This window comes from Puma concolor, chromosome B1 (genome assembly GCF_028749965.1).
Source record: "Puma concolor isolate L17-30 chromosome B1, mPumCon1.1.hap2, whole genome shotgun sequence".
Lineage (NCBI taxonomy): Eukaryota > Metazoa > Chordata > Mammalia > Carnivora > Felidae > Puma > Puma concolor.
This window is the reverse complement of record NC_141670.1, coordinates 139990178-140012239: the sequence shown is the minus strand read 5'-3', so window position 1 is coordinate 140012239 and position 22062 is coordinate 139990178. Positions and strand designations below refer to the sequence as shown.

The 22062-nt window shown below is 39.6% G+C and overlaps 1 protein-coding gene across 5 annotated transcripts in view; it reads right to left on the bottom strand.

The window, feature by feature from the left end:
- The window catches only part of RASGEF1B (RasGEF domain family member 1B), a 612828-nt gene that overhangs the window by 456021 nt on the left and 134745 nt on the right, over nt 1-22062 (bottom strand). For 4 of the 5 annotated variants that reach the window (XM_086704752.1, XM_086704744.1, XM_086704746.1 and 1 more), the window contains one exon: nt 13966-14013. Coding sequence is in view for 4 of the 5 variants with exons in the window: in XM_086704744.1 (XP_086560870.1) it covers nt 13966-14013 (48 nt within the window). In the remaining variant the exon portion in view is untranslated. Of the gene's footprint in view, nt 1-13690; nt 13803-13965; nt 14014-22062 lie in introns of those variants that run through there. The other variant, XM_086704745.1, reaches the window with a different exon arrangement.

Genomic DNA, 22062 nt, shown 5'->3' with positions numbered 1-22062 from the left:
AGCCTTAAATATCATAATACATAAGAAAATCTGTTTCAACCAAAAAAAAAAGTTTAAAATTATTCTTTACTAAAGGTTAGTATGTTACTAAAACAAATTGAACCCTAATTAACTGCCAAATAGAATGTGTTTGCAAGAAGACATCTGGAGTTGATCTCAACTAAAATATCTATATGAGGACTTAAAATGCCTCAAAAATAGAAGAAGCATGATATCCAATAGACTAGAGGTCAAAAACTCAAATATCTCTCAGGGTCATGAAAACATAAAGAGCATAAGTTGGAGGGTATCAGGACGACAATGGGACAAAGTGAGGAGGAATGTGGTGAACTGGAGGTGCCTTGCCCTGTTCAGAGGAGAGTGGCTGCTCAGCTAGGGTTGATTATTGTCATTTGGAAATCATGCTAACTTTCCAGATATTCCAATATTTCAGGACAAGTTCCAAATCTAAGTATTTATGTAAAAACACTCACATTTAAATATATTGGCTCAGTATTTTTAAAAGTCACTCAAATGGAGTTCCAGTTCAAGATAGAAACATAGGAAGATTCTAAACTCGCCTCTTCCATGGAACACAACAAATTACACCTATTAATAGAACAATTCCTTCTGAAGAACAGAGGGCTGACTGAACAGCTACTGAACAACCCAAAGACAAAGAGAATGGCAAGAGAGTAGCAAGAGGGACTGAGACAGGATAACAAAGGGAACCCCACCCCTACTACCAATGGCAATGAGGAGAGACAGAACTGAGGGACCAGGAATAGACCCCTCTGTCCTCAGGCACAGGAAAAAAAAAAACCCATGATTTGAAAGAGCAACTAGCACATAAGAGACAACACAAACTCTGACAAGGAACGGAGGAGCCGCGGGAAAGTTTTCCAGGTCAAAAGGACTGGAGAACAACATGGTTTATGTTCCCACCCCTGCCTTAAAAGCCTAGACCACAGCAGGGTCCTGACACCATAACAGGTGGGTCCAGTCCTCTCAGTGAGCTTACAACTTCAGCGAGCCTGGGGTCCACAAGCCCATACCAGCCCTACACATGCTGAGGCACAGAAAAAAGGCCATGGCTTAAAAGGGTCAAGGAACCGAGAACATTCTCTCCTCTTCCACCTCAAAAGCCCAGACTGGAGCAGGATCTGGCCACCATAAGGGGCAGGTTACAGGTGCCATAATTTCAGGGTCCTGAGGCCATAACTGGTGGGTCAGATTGTCACAGAAAGTTTGTGACCTCAGAAAGCCCAGAGTCCACAAGCCCCCATCAGCTGTACTGTGGTGCTGGGACACAGAAAACAAGCCATGGTTTTATGGGACTTTTTTGTGGGTTTTTTTTAGTTTTTAGGTTTTTTTAATTTTTAATTTTTTTTCTTTTTGGTTTTGTGCTTTTCTTGTTCTTTTCTTTTATTATCTTTTTAATTTTATTATTTTTTTCTTTATTCTTTCTATAAAAAGCCACTGTTTAAAACAGTAACTAGCCTATAAGCCACAGCTCCAACCAGCCAGCAAAAGTCACCAAGCACACACAGTCTGCATAGGGGATCATACATGACACCACTCCTTCAACTTTAAGAGAAGTAGCCATTTCGCTTACTCCATTGAAACAAACACATGAAGTCAAACGAAATAGGGAAAGAGAAATATGCTGCAAAGGAAAGAATAAAAAAAAAAAAACCTCAGGAAAAGAACTAAATGAAACAGAGATACGCAATATACCTGATAAAGAATTTAAAGTAATAATTATACAGATACTCACTTGGCTAGACAAAAGAATGAAAAAAACTCAATGAGACCTTTAATAAAGAGATAGAAAATATTAAAAAGAACCAATGAGAGTTGAAAAATACAATAACTGAAATAAAAAAACAACACCAGAGGCAATCAACAATAGATTAGAGGATGCAGAAGAACATATCAATCATCTGGAAAACAGGGTAATGGAAAGCACATAAGCTGAACAACAAAAAGAATAAAGAAATTTTTTTAAGGAGGATAGATTAAGAGATCTCTTGGACAATACTAAACAAACAAACATCCACATTATAGGGGTCCCAGAAGAAGAAGAAGAGAGAGAGTAAAATGTGTAGAAAACTTTTTTGAAGAAAAAAATAACTGAAAACTTCCTAACCTAGACAGGAAAACAGACATCCAAGTCCAAGAAGCACAGAGAGTTCCCAACAAGATGAACCCAAGGAGATACACCATGGCACAAAATAAGTGTCAAAGGTTCAGATAAAAAGAGAATCTTAGAGGGGCGCCTGGGTGGCGCAGTCGGTTAAGCGTCCGACTTCAGCCAGGTCACGATCTCGCGGTCCGTGAGTTCGAGCCCCGCGTCAGGCTCTGGGCTGATGGCTCAGAGCCTGGAGCCTGTTTCCGATTCTGTGTCTCCCTCTCTCTCTGCCCCTCCCCCGTCATGCTCTGTCTCTCTCTGTCCCAAAAATAAATAAACGTTGAAAAAAAAAAATTAAAAAAAAAAAAGAGAATCTTAGAAGCAACAAAAGATAAACGAAAAGTTACCTAGATGGAAACACCTATAAGGCTATCAGCTGATTTCTCAGCAGAAACTTTGCAAGCCAGAAGGGAGTGGCATGATATAGTCAAGGTGCTGAAACAAAAACACCTACAACCAAAAATACTCTATCTAGCAAGGTTATCATTCAGATTTGAAGTAAAGGTAAAGAGTTTCCCAGATAAACAAAAGATAAAGGAGTTTATCACCACTAAACCAGCATTACAAAAATGTTAAAGGCACTTAAGGGGAAAAGAAATGGCCATAATTAAACATAAATATGAATTAAAAGGTATAAAATATGACAAGATACACATAAAGCGTGGAGAAGGGAGTAAAAAGGAATTAAAAAAAGTAAAAAGAAAGAAGATTTTTTTCCCTATTTCTGTTTTTTTAAGAATGTATTTGTACTTGAACAGTCATCAAATTAATATGCACTGCAACTTAGGATATTATATATGAAATTCATGGTAACCACAAACCCAAAACCTATGACAGCACACAAAAAAATAAAGAGAAAGGGGGCACCTGGGTGGCTCACTCGGTTGGGCAGCTGACTCCAGCCCAGGTCATGATCCTGTGCTTTGTGGGTTCAAGCCCCATGTCAGGCTCTGTGCTGACAGCTTAGGGCCTAGAGCCTGCTTCAGAGTCTATGTCTCCCTCTCTCTCTGCTGCTCCTCCACTCACACTCTGTCTCTCTCCCTTTCTCAAGAATAAACATTTTTTTAAATAAATAAATAAAGAGAAAGAAAGTAAAACAAAACAGTATAGATACTTGTCAATCACAAAGAAAGAGACCAAGAGAAGAAGAAAGGAACAAAGATGGACTAAAAAAACCAACCAGAAAACAAATTTTTAAATGGCAATATGTACATACTTATGCATAATTACTTTGACTGTAAACAGCCTAATTGCTCCAATCAAAAGACATATAGGAGTAAAATGGATTAAAAAACAAGACCCATCCATATGCTGCCTACAAGAGACTCACCTCAGACCTAAAAGGCACAGACAGAAAGTAAAAGGATAGAAAAACATTCACCACACAAATGGAAGTGGAAAAAAAAAAAAAAAAGCCAGGGTAGTAAAAGTTATATCAGACAAAATAGACTTTAAAATAAATTCTGTAACAAGAGACAAAAATGAGCATCACGTAATGATAAAGGTATCAATCCAACAAGAGGACATAACAATTGTAAATATCTATGCACCAAACATTGGAGCAACTAAATACAAAAAGCAGATATTAACAGACATAAAGAGAGAAAATGATGGCAATAATAATACAATAGGGGACTTTAACAGTCCACTTACATCAATGGATAGATTATCCAGACAGAAAATCAGTAAGGAAACAATGTATTTGAATGACCCATTGGACCAAATGGACATAATGATATATACAGAACATTCTATCCAAAACAACAGAATACACATTCTTTCCAAGAGTACCTGGAAAACTCTCCAGGATAGATCACGTATTAGGCCATAAAACAAGCCTCAATAAATTTAAGAAGACTAAAATAATACTATGCCATTTTTTCTGAACACAATGGTATTAAACTATAAATAAATCACAAGAACAAAATTGGAAAACCTTGAATAGCCAAAGCACTCCTAAGAAAGAAGAACAAAGCTGAAGATACCACAATTCCAGATTTGAAGATACACTACAAAGCTGTTGTAATCAAAACAGAATTGTACTGGCACAAAAATAGACACAGATCAATAGAACAAACCAGAGACCCCAGAATTAAACCCACATTTACATGGTCAATTAATCTATGACAAAGGAGGCAAGAATATACAATGGGGAGAAGACAGTCTCTTCAGTAAATGGTGCTGAGAAAACTGGGCAGCTCACTGTACAGGAATGAAACTGAACTACTTGTTAACACCATACACAAAAATAAACTCAAAATTGATAAAAGACCTAAATGTGAGACATGAAACCATAAAAACCCTAGAAGAAAACAGAGGCAGTAATTTCTCTGACATCAGTCATAGCAGTATTTTTCTAGATATATTTCCTGAAGCAAGGGAAACAAAAGCAAAAATAAACTATTGGGTGTCTCTGTCTCTCTGTCTAGATATAGATATAGATAGATAGAGATAGAGATGATAGAGATAGAGATAGAGATAGAGATAGAGATAGAGATAGAGATAGATATATACACACACAGACATACATATATACACACACACAAAGCTTTTGCACAGCAAAGAAAACTATCAATAAAACACAAAGGCAACCTACTGCATGAGAGAAGATATTTGCAAGTGATAAATGATAACTCAACACCAAAAAAGCAAACAACCTGATTTGAAAATGGGCAGAGGATGTGAATAGACATTTTTTCCAAAGAAGACACACAGATGGCCAACAAACAACCTGAAAAGATGCTCAACATCACGAATCATCAGGGAAATGCAAGTCAAAACCACAACGAAATATCACCTCATACCTGTTAGGATAGCTACAATCAAAATAAGAAAAAAATAACAAATGTTAGGATGTGGACATGAAGAAACCCTGGTACACTGTTGGTGGGAATGGAAGCTGGTGCAGCCACTATGGTACATAGTATGAAGGTACCTCAAAAATTTAAAAATAGAAATACCATATCATCCAATAATTCCACAATTGGGTATTTGCCCAGGGAAAATCAAAACACTAATTCAAAAAGATACATGCACCCTTATGTTTATTTCAGTGTTATTTATAGTAGCCAAGACATGGAAGCATCCTAAGTGTCCATCAACAGATGAATGGATAAGGAAGATGTGGTGTATATACACGATAGAATATTACTGAGCCATAAAAAAAAAGGATGAGATTGTACTATTTGCAACAACATGAATGGACCTAGAGGGTATAATGCTAAGTGAAATAAGTCAGACTGAGAATGACAAATACCATATGATTCCATTCATAAATGGAATCTTAAAACATGAATAAACAAACAAAAAGCAAAATCAGAACTAAAAATACAGAGAACTGATGGTTACCAGAGGTGAGGGTTGGGCAAAATTGGTTAAAGAGAGAGGGAGGTATAGGCATCCAGTTATGGAATGAGTAAGTCATGGGAATAAAAAGCAGAGCATAAGGAATATAGTCAATGATAGTGTAGTAGCAATGTAATGGGACAGATGGTAGCTATATTTGTGGTGAGCACAGCATAATGTATAAACTTATCAAATCACTAAATTGTACACCTGAAACTAATATAACATAGTGTGTCAACTATGCTCAAATTTAAAAAAAAATCACTCAAATTGGCAAAACATTCTAAGCTGTTAATGCCAAATCTCTGCATAGAGATTGTCTATGAATGAAATGTATATATTTTAATTTTTCCTTCTGAAATCCTACCTAAAGCATTTCTGAAAGATGGAAGATTTTAATTTATGTAAATTTAAATACCTTCTTTTTGTTAACCTAAAATAAAAGGCCACTTAGAGAAAGCTATGGACACAAAATCAAAGTTTTGACTTCAGAACTGTCTGACACAAGGGTATCTAGATCAATTCTGAGTTGAAGTGCCATGAATTTTTCAGAGCTCATATTCCCTTCAATTACAAGAAGAAATTGCATTGGGGCACCTCAGCGGCTCAGTCAGTTAAGTGTCCGACTCTTGATTTCAGCCCAGGTCATGATCTCCCGGTCATGAGATAGAGTCCCATATTGGGCTTCACGTTAACAGCGTGGAGCCTGCTTGGGATTCTCTCTCTCCCCCTTCTCCGCCCCTGCTCCCTCCTCTATCTCTCTCAAAATAAATAAACATTAAAAGGAGAGAGAGAGAGAAGAAATTGCATTGCACTTGGATTGCTTTATGGACCCTTTGTGACATTTCCTGGTATAACCTCACCTAGTCTCCTCCTACTACCAAGTTTAAGCTCATTAGCTCTCCTTGTAGACAGACTGTCATTCTGAAACACTGGATTGAATTCAGGTTAGAAAAGCCCATTAAAGGACCAGCTTGAAGAAATACCACAGGAGGATTGGGTAGTGACCATACATAATATTTAATAAGGAGAGCTGTACTCAGAGGCATTATTATTTTTCATTTGCTCCAGATATATATGGCAGATGCTTTGAGCAATCCAGCTCAGGCCTTACTCCCACAGAATTTATACAAATATCATTTGCTCTTCGATAAAAGGGATTCTTAGAACTGCTGGCCTACACCACCCTTGAAGCCAACTCTTTTGAGTTGGAGATACTAGGCTTAAACTTAAGTAAGTCTGAGTATACATTGTGTCTTTGGAATGTCTCAGGGTATTGGAAAATTAAGGAAGAGAAGACAGGAATGAAGGAGACCTTTGATCTGACAGGACAATGAGACACAGAGGGACTACAAGCTTTGGTTAGACTTAGACTGCTCTTCACCAAGGCAAGGGAAAAGAATAGGAATAAAATGAAAAGTGAAATGACTCCAATACCCATTTAATAAATGCCATCACATTAAAAACCCACGACACTCTTCCTGAGCCTCAGCCTAAGGCTCCTATTTTCCAAATACCATTCAGTATAACCCAAGTTCAGGAGGGAGGAAAGAAAGCACTGGACAGCCCGTCCCCTGGAGCTCATGGCAATAGAATTTGACCTACATTGCTGAAATGCCTGGTTTGTCCTTCCGGGTTTTTTAAGGATACAATTCACAAATGAGATAACTGTAAAGGTTACTGTCAGTGTGTCTGACACACAGTTACTGATCCTTTGAACAATATTCAACTGAAAAACTTCCCCCTTTCTAGAAAAGTAAAATAGCATTTTTAAAAACCAAAACATAGAAATGCGAATTCAGGTGTCTTTTATTTTTAATTTTGTTTTTCTGGAAAAAATAGTAGGCTCTCCTAGAGTCCCCCATTGTTGTGAGTCTGTAGAGATGATCTCCATCTCTTTTAAATTCATCTTGCTTGTTTTGTCATTTTTTATTTGGGCTGCATCTTCCAGAAAGCCACTTGGTATCTTTCATAGGCCATGGAAAGATAACACAGATGAAAGATAATATGGGCTCCACTTCAGGGATTCTGATTTCCTTCCCATCTCCTGTCAGGACCTTCAAGGGGAATTGCCACTACCAGAAAGCAGTGACTTTCAATTTCCCTTAAGCTAGATTCAGTGTTCAGATCCTCACAGCTACGTAAAAGGCCCAAATGACTCTCTCTGATGCCTGTGGGAACACATGAGCAGACAGAATTTTAACTCTTGGGTGCTCATCTTCTGGTTTTTACTTAACTTGCCCAAATCTAGCTGCTTCATTAAAAATTTCTCTGTACTGTTGTTACATAGTGTGTCTCCCTTTCCTTATATCCTCCCAAGTGGGGTGTAAATCATTCTCAGGGACTCTAGAGGCTCCATGCATGAAATACACAGCCAGGAACAGGAAGGACACTTGAGAAAATACACAAGTTGAAGCAGGTACTCAAAGACAATTGAGCAAAGGCTGTGAGTCATTTTGGGGAAGAAAAGAAAAAAGAAAAAATGATCCAGCAATCACACGCCTTGGTATTTACCCAAATGAATGAAAGACGTATGTTCACGTAAAAACCCACACATGAATATTTATAGATGCTTTATTCATAATTGCCAAACCTTGGAAGCAACCAAGATGTCCTTCATTAGGTGAGTGGATAAACGAACTGTGGTACATCCAGACAATAGACTACTGTTCAGCACTAGAATGAAATAAGCTACCAAGCTGTGAAAAGACATGGAAGAACATTAAATGCGTATTATAAAGTGAAAGAAGCCAGCCTGAAAAGGCTACGTATTGTATGATTCCAACAATATGATATTCTGGAAAGGGCAAAACAGTGGAGACTAAAAAGATCAGCGGCTGCCAGAGGCTGGGGATGGAGACCAGAACAGGTGAAGCACAGAGGACTTTTAGGGCAGGGAAACTATTCTGTAGAACACTATAATGGCAGATACACGTCATACACTTTTTGAAATGCATAGAATGTACAACACCAAGAGTGAACCCTAATGTACACTATGGGCTTTGGGTGATAATGAAGCATCACTGTGGGGTCATCCATCATAACAAATGTACCATGCTGTGTGTGAGGGGTGGGGATTGAATGGAGGGCACAGAAGGGCAAAAGAACACTGCTGATGGAGCATAAAGATAGAATTAGAAAATGAAAATAATACCACAGGAAATGTTCAAGAGTCTTTTTTAGTCTTTACCAGGAAAACCTAAAAGCTACTTCTCCAGGGACCCGAGACTAACACAGGGCTCCATTATTGTCCATAACATGGTTTACTTAAATATACTCAGGTTTACTCAGATATAAACATTTAGAAAGCTCTCAGACACTAGGCACCATAGAGAAGGAGGTAGAGGAAAGGTACAAATACTAACAAAACATAATTTTTGTTTGGAGGAAAGTAATAGTTCTGTGGGAAGGATGGACTTTATGCTCATAAATAAGGAGGCAGGTGGGGAATCGGGTGGGAGGAAGAGATGATCATGGGCTGAGTAACAAACTGCCAACCTCGATGCTCCAAATTAGAGTACTGACTCACCACCCACTGTATACATTTGTGACCGTAGGTCATCTAATCAGTTAATATATCCTCCAGAATCCATCTTATAGGTAAACGATGTAATTTTAGAAGCAAGGATAAGATCTTTCTACCAACCCAAAATTGTTCCCTCCTTGCTAATGCCAGAAAATTCTACCCCTTCAACTCCATTTCATTAGTTCTATCACCTATTAAAATGCAAATACTCTTAGGAGAGATTAGACTTTAAACCACATAATTCAAGTGTAACTTACTGTGAATTTATTTATCAGATCTGCAGAGATGGTTTTAATAGAACCATGGTTTTAATAGAAAAAAGGATGTATGTAGTAAACTCAAGATCCCTGAACACCAGAGAAATGTTTGGGCAGGAGACAAAATATTTAAAACACTCTGTTAACCTTAGGCTTTGGCAGTTCAATTTTCTTTCTGATTAAAATCGAATGAAAACAGTGCAACCACGGAATGTTTGCAAAGCAACCAGAACATTGATTGTATGCTATTTCTATTACTAATATTGTTATTAATCTTGAAAAGATAATTGGGGAGTAGGAAAGTAAGTTTTGTGGGAAAGAGACAGAAGAATCTTCTATTTATTTCAGCCTCGCTCACTGACATTCCACACTGGGGTAACAGAGTATTTACTTGCCGAATGAATGGCTACCATGCTAGCCTCCATGACAGCTTCGCCTTAAAATTCTGACCAAAGCTCATATATAAAGCCCTTCCCTTAGTTCCTTAGGGATACCAGGATATATGGCACTTTTAGGCAGACAGAAAGTAAACACAGAGAGGAAATAAAGCATAAAAACAACCCAATTTTTATGGGAGAGGTTCCTGATACTATCTCAGCTGCTTCCAGGGCTCTGAGGCCTTGCCTGTTCCCAGGTCCTGTCTCCCAGTCTATCAATCATGCAAGGACAAAAGGGCCCATACAGCATCACAACACCAGGCCTGGAGCCCTTAACTCTCCTATCCCTGCACACAAACATCGTATGACCTCCCCCCAGAAGCCCAAGAGCTTTCCAGTGCTGCTGCCTCCCAGCCTCTCCCACTCAGCCCCTGAGTCTGCTCTGAGACTCACCTCTTCCCCAGTTATTGAATGACTGTCCTTTGGAAGAGGCAGTTGCCCTCCCTAACACCTCTCTACCACCACACAATCTCCACTGGGTACTAGTCAACTCTGTAGTAGGCCCAATAGATATTTTACCCACATGATAGCATGATAGCAAGAAAGATACACCCATACACACCTGTCAAAAACAAGGAGTGAGAATAAGCATCTGGGTTGATGCATCACATGCCCCTCCCCCCCAAGATTGGAAGAAACAGTCTTTAGGGCAGGGTCTGTTCTCTGTTTATATCACTCCTGGATACCACTCCTAGATAATGTTTGGTGCAATTAGGTACCCAATGAATAACTGTTGTGTCAAAGAATGAATAAATAAATTCAGTGACTTCCCCCACCTCTTAAAATCTGAATTGAAAGACTAATTCAGTGCCTTGTTGCACCCCTAATAAATTCTGATTTTTAAGGACATCATCAATAAAGCCTCCATTGATCAAGCTCCAGTATTAAATTCTCTCTGCTGTTCAATTTCTGACATAAACACTTAGACATGCTAACCTGGAGCGATAATCAACTAAATGAACAACTCACTATAGATGGGATCGCCCCAAGGCCAAGAGCAGTCCTTTCGAAACTGCACATAGAGTCACTGAGGCAAAATGAGGTCCCTCTACTCAAAACAAGAGAAATGCCATATTTAGCAAGAGCTAATATTAGGAACCTACTATGTACTAGAAATACAATAAGCACATCATTTATATTATTTAATCCCTAGAACAACCCCAGAAGTTGGGAATTATAATTCTCATTTTGTAGATTTTTTTTTTCAAACATTTATTTATTTTTGAGAAAGAGACAGAGTGCAAGCAGGGGAGGGGCAGAGAGCGAGAGGGAGAGACAGAATCCCAAGCAGGCTCCGTCCGCACTCTCAGTGCAGAGCCTGACACGGGGCTCAGACCCATGAACCATGAGATCGTGACCTGAGCTGAAGTTGGACGTTTAACCGACTGAGCCACCCAGGCACCCCTCATTTTGTAGATTTTAAAAATAAGATTTGGAGTGTTTTTGCCCATGGTTACTTGTACAAGAACTTAAAAAGCATAAATTTTGGAGCCAGGTTGGCTAGGTTTAATTTCTGACCGGCCTCATTCTAGATGGGTGTCTTAGTACATTCAGGTGGCTATAACAAAATATCACAGGCTGGGTAGCTTATGAACAGAAATCTATTTCTCATGGTTCTGGAGGCTGGAAGCTTGACATCAGGGTGCCTGTGTGCTCACATCTCACTGTGTTGCACACATCTCACTGTGAGGAGGGGCTAAGGAAGCTCTATGGGGTCTCTTCTATAAGAGCATTAATCCTACTCATGAGGGCAGAGCCCTCATGACCCATGCACTTCCCAAAGGCCCCCATCCTAATATAATCACCTAATATCATCAAATTCCGATTTGAATCTGAGGGGGGCACAAATACTCAGAGCACAACACCGGGCAAACAGAGCTTAACACATCACTGCCTCTGTTTCCTCATCTACAAAAAGGAACTAATAATGGTACCAGTTGCTAAATTATTATCTCTCATCTCCAAACCCTTCTTTCTGTAACCTGGTTTGTGATCTAGGCCTGGAGCTCTGAGAAACACATTCCTGCACAGTCAGCTGGCTTCTTGTTAGTTCTGCCAGTGAGAAGCACTAGACAGGGTGCAGAGGGGGAGAAGCGAGAAGGAACTTGCTCCCTCAGCTGTGCTTCCTCTGGGCCTCACACCAGCAGCATTATCCTTCTGTGCTTCCTGCACAGCCACTGAGTCCAGTCTGGCCACATGTGCAGACTCTGCCTCACAGCATGCTGGCCAGCACCCGCTCCTCAGAGGTCTGAACCTCAACTCTGTGGGGCCCTTCCTCTAAAGATCTAAGAAGTTTTCATAATCCCATCTCTTCGCCTTATTCCCTCCACCCTGGGGGTGATACCTGCTTCCTGGAATTGCTCCCCACCCCCACCCCTATAGTCTTCTTTTTGTTTATTTAAACTTTTTTTAATGTGTATTCATTTTTTAGAGAGAGGGAGAAAGACAGAGCACGAGCAGGGTGGGGCAGAGAGATTGGGAGACACAGAATCCGAAGCAGGCTCCAGGCTCTGAGCTGTCAGCCCAGAGCCCGACGCGGGGCTCAAACTCACACACTGTGGGATCATGACCTGAACCGAAGTCGGACACTTAACCAACTGAGCCACCCAGACGCCCCTTTGTTAATTTATTTAAATTCAAGTCAAGGGCAAAAATGCTCTATGCCATGTAGTAATGGTTTCAGGAGTAGAACCCAGTGATTCATCACTTACATATAACACCCAGTGCCCCTCCCAACAAGTGCCCTCCTTAATGCCCATCACCCATTTAGCCCATCTCCCCACCCACCTCCCCTCCAGCAACCCTCAGTCTGTTCTCTATATTTAAGAGTCTCCTATGATTTGTCTCCCTTTCTGTTTTTCTCTTATTTTTCTTTCCTTCCCCTATGTTTTGTACTCTTCCCATTACCTAGTTAACAACTTTACAACCGGGTAACAGTTCTTCATATTAAATTTTCTCTGTTCAAATCACTGGTGTAATTTCATTCTGCCAACAGACCCTGGGGATACAAGAACACCTATGTCAGAGGGCTGTAGAGAGTATTAAATAAGTTGATCATTGGAAAGTGCTCAGAACTGTACCTGGAGCACAGTGTTTGCTCTATCAGTGTTAGCTGTTATTAGCAGGTAAGTGTTGAGGCTGGGCTGGAACCCCTGTCTGCCTGTCTTCTTCCCAAGCAACATGATGTTCTGCTAATAAAAACAGTTACTATGTACTTAGGCACTGGGTTTAGTGCTTTCACAGATGTTACCTCTTTTAATCTCCTTAAGCACCTCTTAGATGCTTTGCATTCTTGAAGTGTTTTTTCTCTAACAATTAACATCAAGAAAGGTATTCTGAGTTAACTCGTCCATTATCCTCAAAGGTTCAGCAAGTACTCCAACAAGTTCAAACATCGACATTAGAATAATAATTTTTTAACATGGACTTCTCCAAATTCTAATAAATCTATTTATATCATCGCCCTATGTATCACCAGGAATTAACATAATTTAAATATATGTAAATGTGTATGTCTGTGTGTCTGAGGATTAAGATTTTGGAATTTCAAATTTTCTATTGTTTTGATCTAAAGTATCAATGAAAGAATATTAGGATTTTAAAAATTAAATGCCTATTTTGTGCTAGGCACTAGGATATAAGTGTTTTCACATATGTTATCTCATTTTATCCTTAGAATATACTACACTAGTAGGTACAATCATCTTCTTTGTACAAATGTGTCCAAGGTCACATAGCTAATAAAGTAACAGAACCAGGGATTGAAAGCAATTCTTTCTAACTCAGAGCTCATGTTTTAGCCAATTCGCCACAGGTCATAGGTGAGGGTCATTCTCCATAGCAGATCCTGAGAGAATAAAGTTTAGTGGACACATGAACTGAGATAGAAACAAATTCCTTCACTGCCAAGGGCTTAAAAAATACGAGAACTGAATCTGGCACATTATCTTCTGACCTTGCTTTCAGAATTGCTTGTAAGCCATGAGAAATTCTCAGCTTCTGTCACTGGGTTTCCAGAATCTCTCTTGTTCCATTTCATTTCAAGGATTTCTTCTCCCATTTCAGGTTTGCTATTGTAGAAGCAAAGTAAATGAAAATTCCAAAATACCTTGTTTCTGGGAGTATCCTTACCTTCAAAAAAGAAATCATTCTCTTTTAAAAAAAATAAATAAAAGCGTCCACCAAAATAATTATTTTTTACAGAATGATGCAGAGGGGAAAAAAACATACCTTTTGCTTCGTGCTTGATTTCAGGCCGACTCGGGAGTGACTTTTGGACTAGAGGAAAAATGAGAAAGAAATCTATGAAGCACACAGTGAAACAGCAGGACTTATTCTGAAGTCATTTCTTTTAGAAGGTATAAGTTTTAAGTTAAAATCCTCTTCCCTATCCTTCCCTCACAGACTCTAGAAATCTAAGAACGGAAGCACAGCATAGAGTCCCATGTTGAATTTTAGTCCCATGTTGAACAGAAGACTGTGGAAGGTCTGGAGCTGAGAATGTGAAGGTGTACCTACGCTTTGTCAGTGCCTTGCTCATAGTGACTGATTCAGCATCTTTCCTAGAGGATGCTGCAGAAACCACAAAGTGCAGCATGTGAGGAAATAACCCCAGCTGTAATAAGGCAAAAGGAAAAAGGCGGTGGGGGGGGGGGATGAATAAAAGAAGAGGTGTGAAAGAAAGATGAGGAGGGGAAGGGCACAAATGCTCTGTAAAATGGAAACGGACAAAACAGGAGCAGAATGAGGAAAATAGTACATTGATGGCAAGATTTCCAAGTGCATTTCTATAGGGCAGAATTTACTCTCTGCTAATTTAAACACATTTTCATTACATTGAAACAAAACTCTCACAAACATTAGTTCTTAGAGAAGACTTTTTGTTTTCCAGTTGGTTCATGATTATCTAATCTTATTTGGAATTAGGAAAGGTAAAACAAGCATTAATCTATGCATGAGAATACTTTGGTATGGAATACCAATAGGATTTTTCTCCCAATGAGAAAAAAGCAAAAGTCAACCTTACTATGTTTAGCATTCAGATAGTGAATATATTTGGCTCTAAGTGCACCATGAATCAAAGTTAACTCTAAACCAATTACCACAATATAGCTAGAAAAATGTCTAATTTGGTAGTCCTCACACTGTTGGATCTCAGGATCCCTTCACATTCTTAAAAATTATTGGGGCTCCCAAAGAGCCTTTGTTTATTGGGTTATATGCATAGGTAGTCACTGTATTAGAAATTGGAACTGAGAATTTTTTTTAAATATGTATTTATCAATTTGTTTTAAAATAGCAATGAAAAACCCATTACATGTTAAATAAATAAAATTTATTTATGTATTTTGTGTCTATCCCTAAATACAAAAACAATTAGTCAGAAAATGGCATGTCTTTATATTTTTGCAAATCTGTAATGTTTGGCTTAAATAGAAGACAGCTAGATCCTCATATTTGCTTCTGCATTTAATCTACTTTGATAAGAATATATTTTTGGTTGCATTAAATAAAGAAACTTCAGCCTCACTCAGATATGTGGTTGAAAAAGGAAAGAGCATTTGTAATAATCCATTCAGATAATAGTGAATATTCTTCTCTGATAATATGCAAAAACTTGACAATTATAGTTTCTTAAAGGTTGGTTGCAATGAGAATCTGAAATCATATAACAAACTGCTACATAAGAATTTGCTGGTCTATCTTGCACTTTTTTTTAACATTTATTTATTTTTGATAGAGAGAGACAGAGTGCAAGTGGGGGAGGGGCAGAGAGAGAGGGAGACACAGAATCCAAAGCAGGCGCCAAGCTCCGAGTTGACAGAAGAGTCTGATGCAGAGCTCAAACCCATGAACCCCGAGATCACGACCTGAGCCAAAGGAGGATGCTTAACCACCTGAGCCACCCAGGTGCCCCTATCTTGAACCCACACATAGATCTTTCACCCACACATGATTTTGTAGCATCATGTATTATTTCATTTGGAAAAGAGTGGTTCCATGAATTATGTAGGTTTCCCAAATATTGACACATTTCATTACGTAATATGAAAGAAATCACATTTGTTAATCACCAACCTCAGTAGAAAATCTTCAAATGTTGGTAAGCTATCAAGCTCACAGTAACAGATACAAGTGTTCCAAAATTCCAATTTTCACTTGAAAGCTTGAATTCTATCATGGGCAACAAACACTGTCAGTCGCTTTTCATGAAGTGACAGGCTCACTTCATTCATTTCTGTGAACACGTCTGCCAGCCACACGAGTCTGAATATAACCAGAGTTCATCACTCGTTCTTTGAAGTTAAAATGGTGTTTCATGAAAAAAAGAGGCTACTTTGGCTCACAATTCAATCATACCAGTGCTTTTCTTCAAAACAGCCACTGGAAGTTGTATGCAGCAGAGTACTTTTATGCATACCTCCCATTTTGTCACCTATCATCCTAAAAACAGGTATACTCAAAGGCTGAAATATAGCAAACCTAATAATTTTTACTATTTCAACAAGGGCATTTTTAAGTGAAACTGGCATTTTATTTCCTGCAATGCAAATGCACTGTGGTGAAATTATATAATGACTACTAGTACAGCTTTGGTGCTACTGCCTCAATTCATGTGGAAGCACCAGCAGTTCTGGTCAGCCCTGCTCTTGCACAATCAGTGCAGATGTCATCCAGTTTAACAAAAAAAAAAAAAAAAGGAAAGATCTTAATATTACTTATGAGGAGAGTTTGGCTTCTCAGATTTCCTTTGAGAACCACCATTCTTAGTCATTTAAGCAGTTGAGTCTAAGTAATTAGACTCTCCCACACTCAAAGAAATGGAGCTTAGGAAGAACAGAGCCAATGAAAATCAAGGTCTCATTGTCCCTTCCTCCTTCCTGCTGTCTTAGAGGAGAGAGAAAAAGAGACCAACCAGGAGTAAGCATCCCTTCAATGGACAGAAGCCAGAATGGGGAGGGAAACTGATCATAAATCTGCAGTGTTCATCTTGCACTTACTTACACAGCGGTTTGAAATCTAGACTATTATGGGGTGAATTGCTTCCCCCCAAATTCATTTGTGGAAGTCCTAACTCTCAATGCCTTAGAATGTGACTGTATTTGGAGATAGAGCCTTTAAAGAGGTAAGTCAGATAAAATGAGGTTCAGTGGGTGGGCCCTAATCCTATATGATTGATGTACTTGTAAGAATATGAGATTAAGACACAGACAACATGCACCAACAGAGGAAACCATGCAAAGACAAGGAAGACGGCCATCTGCAAGCCAAGGAGAGAGATCTCACCAGAAACCAGCCCTTGCTAACACCCTGATCTGGAACTCCTAGCCTCCAGGACTGTGAGAAAATAAATTTGCGTTCTTTAAGCCACTCTGTTTATGGTATTTTATTATGGCAGCCCAACAAACTAATATTACATAGACCCTGACAAATCCTCCTCAAAAAGTCAAGAATCTAAAATGTGGAGGTCCAGCAAAACCAAATCCTGAGTAAAAAGGGGCCATTAACATCACATTCATTGTCAACCACTTAACATGCTAAGGCAGAATGTCTGCATCAGCGGTCCTCAAACTTCAGAGTTCATAAAGATCATTTGGGGGGCTGTTAGCCATGCAATTTGCCAAACCCCAACTCCAGAAATTCCAAATCAGAAATTCTGGGTGGTCCCCAGGAATGTGCATGTTAATGAGCACCCCAGGGAATTCAAATAGATACATGGTACACAAACTACAATTTGAGGAAGACTTGCCTGCCAAGGACAGCAGTAACTTGGGATGAGAAGTAAGAAAATACAGAAACTGGAACAAATTCCCTCTCACTTTCTCTTTGAAGAATCCAAATACATGAATCTCTTTTTCCTTTCCCTTTTAAATGCCTGGTGTTAAAATTCTTAATTTGGTTGAACCAGTGGGTGGGCAAGGATAATTGAAACGGGCTGAATGTTGGTAAATTACTCAAACAAGTCCAAAAGTAGCTTTGCAACAGTTTTTCAAGCTTTCCAACTTAAAAACATAAGCAAACAAATTCTGAGTTTGTTTATATTTTTAGAAATTTAGGGGCGCCTGGGTGGCGCAGTCGGTTAAGCGTCCGACTTCAGCCAGGTCACGATCTCGCGGTCCCTGAGTTCGAGCCCCGCGTCAGGCTCTGGGCTGATGGCTCAGAGCCTGGAGCCTGTTTCCGATTCTGTGTCTCCCTCTCTCTCTGCCCCTCCCCCGTTCATGCTCTGTCTCTCTCTGTCCCAAAAATAAATAAACGTTGAAAAAAAAATTTTTTTAAAAAAAAAAGAAATTTAGAAATTGGGTTTTTATATCATATTCTATCCATCATCCATGGGTTCAGACTTTGTACTCCATTTAGCCATGAGAATAAACCTGAGCTAAAGGACAGGCTTCCATTTATAAAGGGGATTAAAAGTTGTGATGGTTAATTTTATGTGTCAATTTGACAGGGCTAAAGGACACCCAGATAGCTGGTAAAATATTATTTCTGGGTGTATCTGTGTGGTGTTTCTGAAAGAGATTAGCATTTCATTCAGTTGACTGAGTAAAGAGATCCACCCTCACCAGTGGGGGTGTAGTGGGGGGGGGATGGTAGCTGGGGGCACATCTTCCAATCCCTTGGGCTTCTGAATGGAGCACAAAGGAGAAGGAAGGACAAATGATCTCTCTCTTTTCTTCTGCTGGGATATCCAGCCTTTCCTGTCTTCAGACACAGGAGCCATGGTTCTCAAACCTTTGGACTCCAGAACTTATACTGGACTGACCCCCTAGTTCTCAGGCCTTCAGACTCGAACTGAATTATATCACCAACTTTCTTTGTTTTCCAGCTTACAGATAAGCAAACTGTGGGACTTTTTGGCCTCCAAAACTGCATGAGCCAAGTCTTTTAATAAATTAATTTTTTTCTTTCTTTCTTTCTCTCTCTCTCTCTCTCTCTCTCTCTCTCTCTGTGTGTGTGTGTGTGTGTGTGTGTGTGTGTGTGTGTGTGTGCGCGCGCGTGTGTGTGTCCTACTAATTCTATTTCTCTGGAGAACCTTGACTAATACAAAATCTAATCCAATTCCAGAGAAATAACATTTTCATTTGATATTAAATGAGTTCTTGGGTCTCTCCTGGTCAATGTCTTATCTAGACAGAATGGAGGATGGACCTTGTAAAAGTTGACCTGCATTGTACATATCATACTATACATTCAGTCCCCCATTTACAAACCTGTATGCTTCTAAAGAGTTCTTTCATTAGTTAGGTATTAAGGACTTAGAGCTTATTTTCCCCATAGAAATAATTCTACAGGCTACAACACAAAGGCCTATTTAATGTTGAATATAACTAAGATGCTACACAATTTCAATAAAAAATAGTATACTATTTTGTAACAGTCATACATAGCAGAAATGATCAAGTCAATTAAGAAAACATTTTGTTTTTCCCACTAACAGTATCTTCAAAAACTGAATGAATCAAAAAGCATATTTAATTTGAAGAGGATAGAGACTAAGGTAGAATTCTGGAATTCTGAAGAGACCTTGCTAGAAATGTCAAGAAATGTTATTTACTACTAATACGTCTGATGCCCTCACCCTCCCCTCCCAAGCAGATAGTTTTGCTTTTCTTGATGCAAGTGCATCCCCAGCACTACTCTGATCTTTAGGAGCCATAGGGTCACTCAGGACTAAAAACTGGCAAAGACTAGCAGAAAAACAAAGTAGGGTGTCAGGTAGCTCCCTGTAGCAGACGACACTGAGCCCAGGCCAGCCCTCACTAGGGAATGACTACTGCCTATTGTCACCTGTACCTCAGCTTGAAGAACACAGAAATGGGGGAAGATCATCAAAAGAGGGAAAAAATTGGGACACCTTGGTAGCTCAGTCAGTTAAGCATCTGACTTCAACTCAGGCCATGATCTCACGGTCGTGAGTTCGAGCCCCATGTCAGGCTCTGTGCTGACAGCTCAGAGCCTGGAGCCCGCTTCAGTTTCTGTGTCTCCCTCTCTCTCTGTCCCTCCCCTGCTCATGCTCCATTTGTCTCTCTCTCTCTCTCTCAAAAATAAATAAGCATTAAAAAAAAGAAAGGAAAAAAGGAAAAAAAATTTCTCAAACACTTGAGGAAAATTAGAAAAGAGAGGATAGAGCAAGGAAGAAAAAGAAGAAACAAAATAAAGATAATAGCAGACATCAGCAAATCATGTTTTTAAGCACTTACAATGTGTTCCTGCCACACCATCCAACTTACATTGTTTTACATGATATTCATAACATGGCTAAGAAATGAGTATAATTATGTTATTATCTCAATTTTATCAATCGGAAGACTGAGGCACAGAAAGCAAAATAATTTGCCCGAAGTCATAATGCTAGTAAGTGGTAGAACCAAGACTTGAACCTGTCTGTCTGATTCATGGTCTTAAACACTACCATTTATATGAGAGAATTGCCCAAGGAAGAATGAGCAGAGTTCAGAGTAATGAAAATCACAAAATACACAGAAACTGTATTGCATGCATAATTACTTCAAGAGGACAAAAGGATATTATGGAAAAGCAGTAGTGGATCAGAAATTTACCCAAGTCAGACTTGAGTTGGTATCAGTGGCCAAGGACCCCAAGATTGTGTTTTGGAGCCAGCAAATGACAAGAAGGGAGGGAGAGAAGAGAAGCTTTGTGGTGAGGAAGGTTGGGGGAGGGTGATTATGTAACTGGTACCACAGATACAAGACACATTCATAAATTGGGTGTGCCTACCTTGGGGACCATCTGCATGGTATTTTCTTGTAAACTGCAAGACATTTAAGTGAAAATAGTCTACATACTGAGGCTTACCCTCCACCCCCACATACACGTACATACACACACACATACACACACACACACACACACACACACACACACATACTCACACACACACACACACACACACACACACACACACACACACACGCGGCACCAACAGGAAAAAAAAAAAACTTTATAAAAGAAATCCAGGATTTTCTTCTACCATCCAATTATACCAGCCTATCCTGGACTTCTGACCTTAACTCGTGTAAGTCAGTGGTAATTAAAATAGTGTGTTCTATAAAGTTACTCCAAAGTTGAAAACAGCAAGGGGTGAATGTGACTGTTTTCCAGACCCATTTATGAAAATGAGTATTCTGACATCTAAGTTCGCTGTTGTGACTGAGTACATTGTGTGCAGGACTTTAATGGAAAACAAAAGGGAATTTAAGTGATCTCTCCCAGCAGATATGACCCATTTTCCCCGCCCACATTGGAAAGGGGGCTCCTGTGCATGATTCCTCTGCTACATCTAGCAGAATTAGGAAATGTTTCGGTTTGCCCTACCCACATTAAGAATTCAATTTAAACCCCAGGATAAAACTGACAAGGGAGCACTCTTAAATATGGACTCTGGTCTGAGTTCCCTTAATTGGAGCTACAGGGTAATTTAATGGGATCACTCTGCAAATGGGGTGCTTAGCAACCCAATAACTCATGGGAGTGCTTGCCTGCTCTCTTAGCAGGCTGTACTCCGAAGTGTCACCCCATGTTCAGAGGCTGGAACAAAGGACACCTCTGAGCTGATCTGACATTAAGAAAGCCTACTCCATGTCCTTGTCTGTGCTTGCTTCCCAGAACAACACAAGAGGGAGTGGCTGAAATGGAAAGTTTCCAGAAATAAGAACGTCTGCCACTTATGATTTGTCCAGTGTTAATGGTATAGTCAAGACTGCACAGTCTTGAAAGACGATAATGCCGTGACCTTTGGGTTGTTTTATTATTTGATCGTCTTTGGAAGAAATCACAAGGACAGTTTCATTCAAAAGGCCCAGGACATTGTGAACTGTGATTCTTTCATAAGGTAAGGAGGGATACCACCTCCTTGACTGAAGGCAAGGGGCAAGTATCTGACTCTCCCACATAAATTTAAGGAGTCTTTCCTTTTAGAGGACTATCTGTATACATGACTAGGACAAAATTCCTCTCTGGTCACTGAGCTGCTGCTCTGATGTTGTTCTCTTTCCACACCCCGGGTCACTTGACATCTGGGGGCCCAATCCTATCTATAGGGGAGATGACTGGACGTTCTAATCTAGGAGCAATGGCGGGTCAGCATCAGTTGCCGTGGACATCTGCTGTTACTGTTTGCCCTTCCTTCTGCTAATAATACTGTAACGCTGTATTAGTCAGGCTCCCAGCAGGAAACAGGGAGCGCCCTGAAGAGGGTTTAACAAAGGGATGTTATACAGAGGTGAAGACAGGATTAAGGGAAATTGGTAAAGAATGGGGACTCACTCCAGCTAACAACAGTGGCAAATGATTATCACTGCTGGC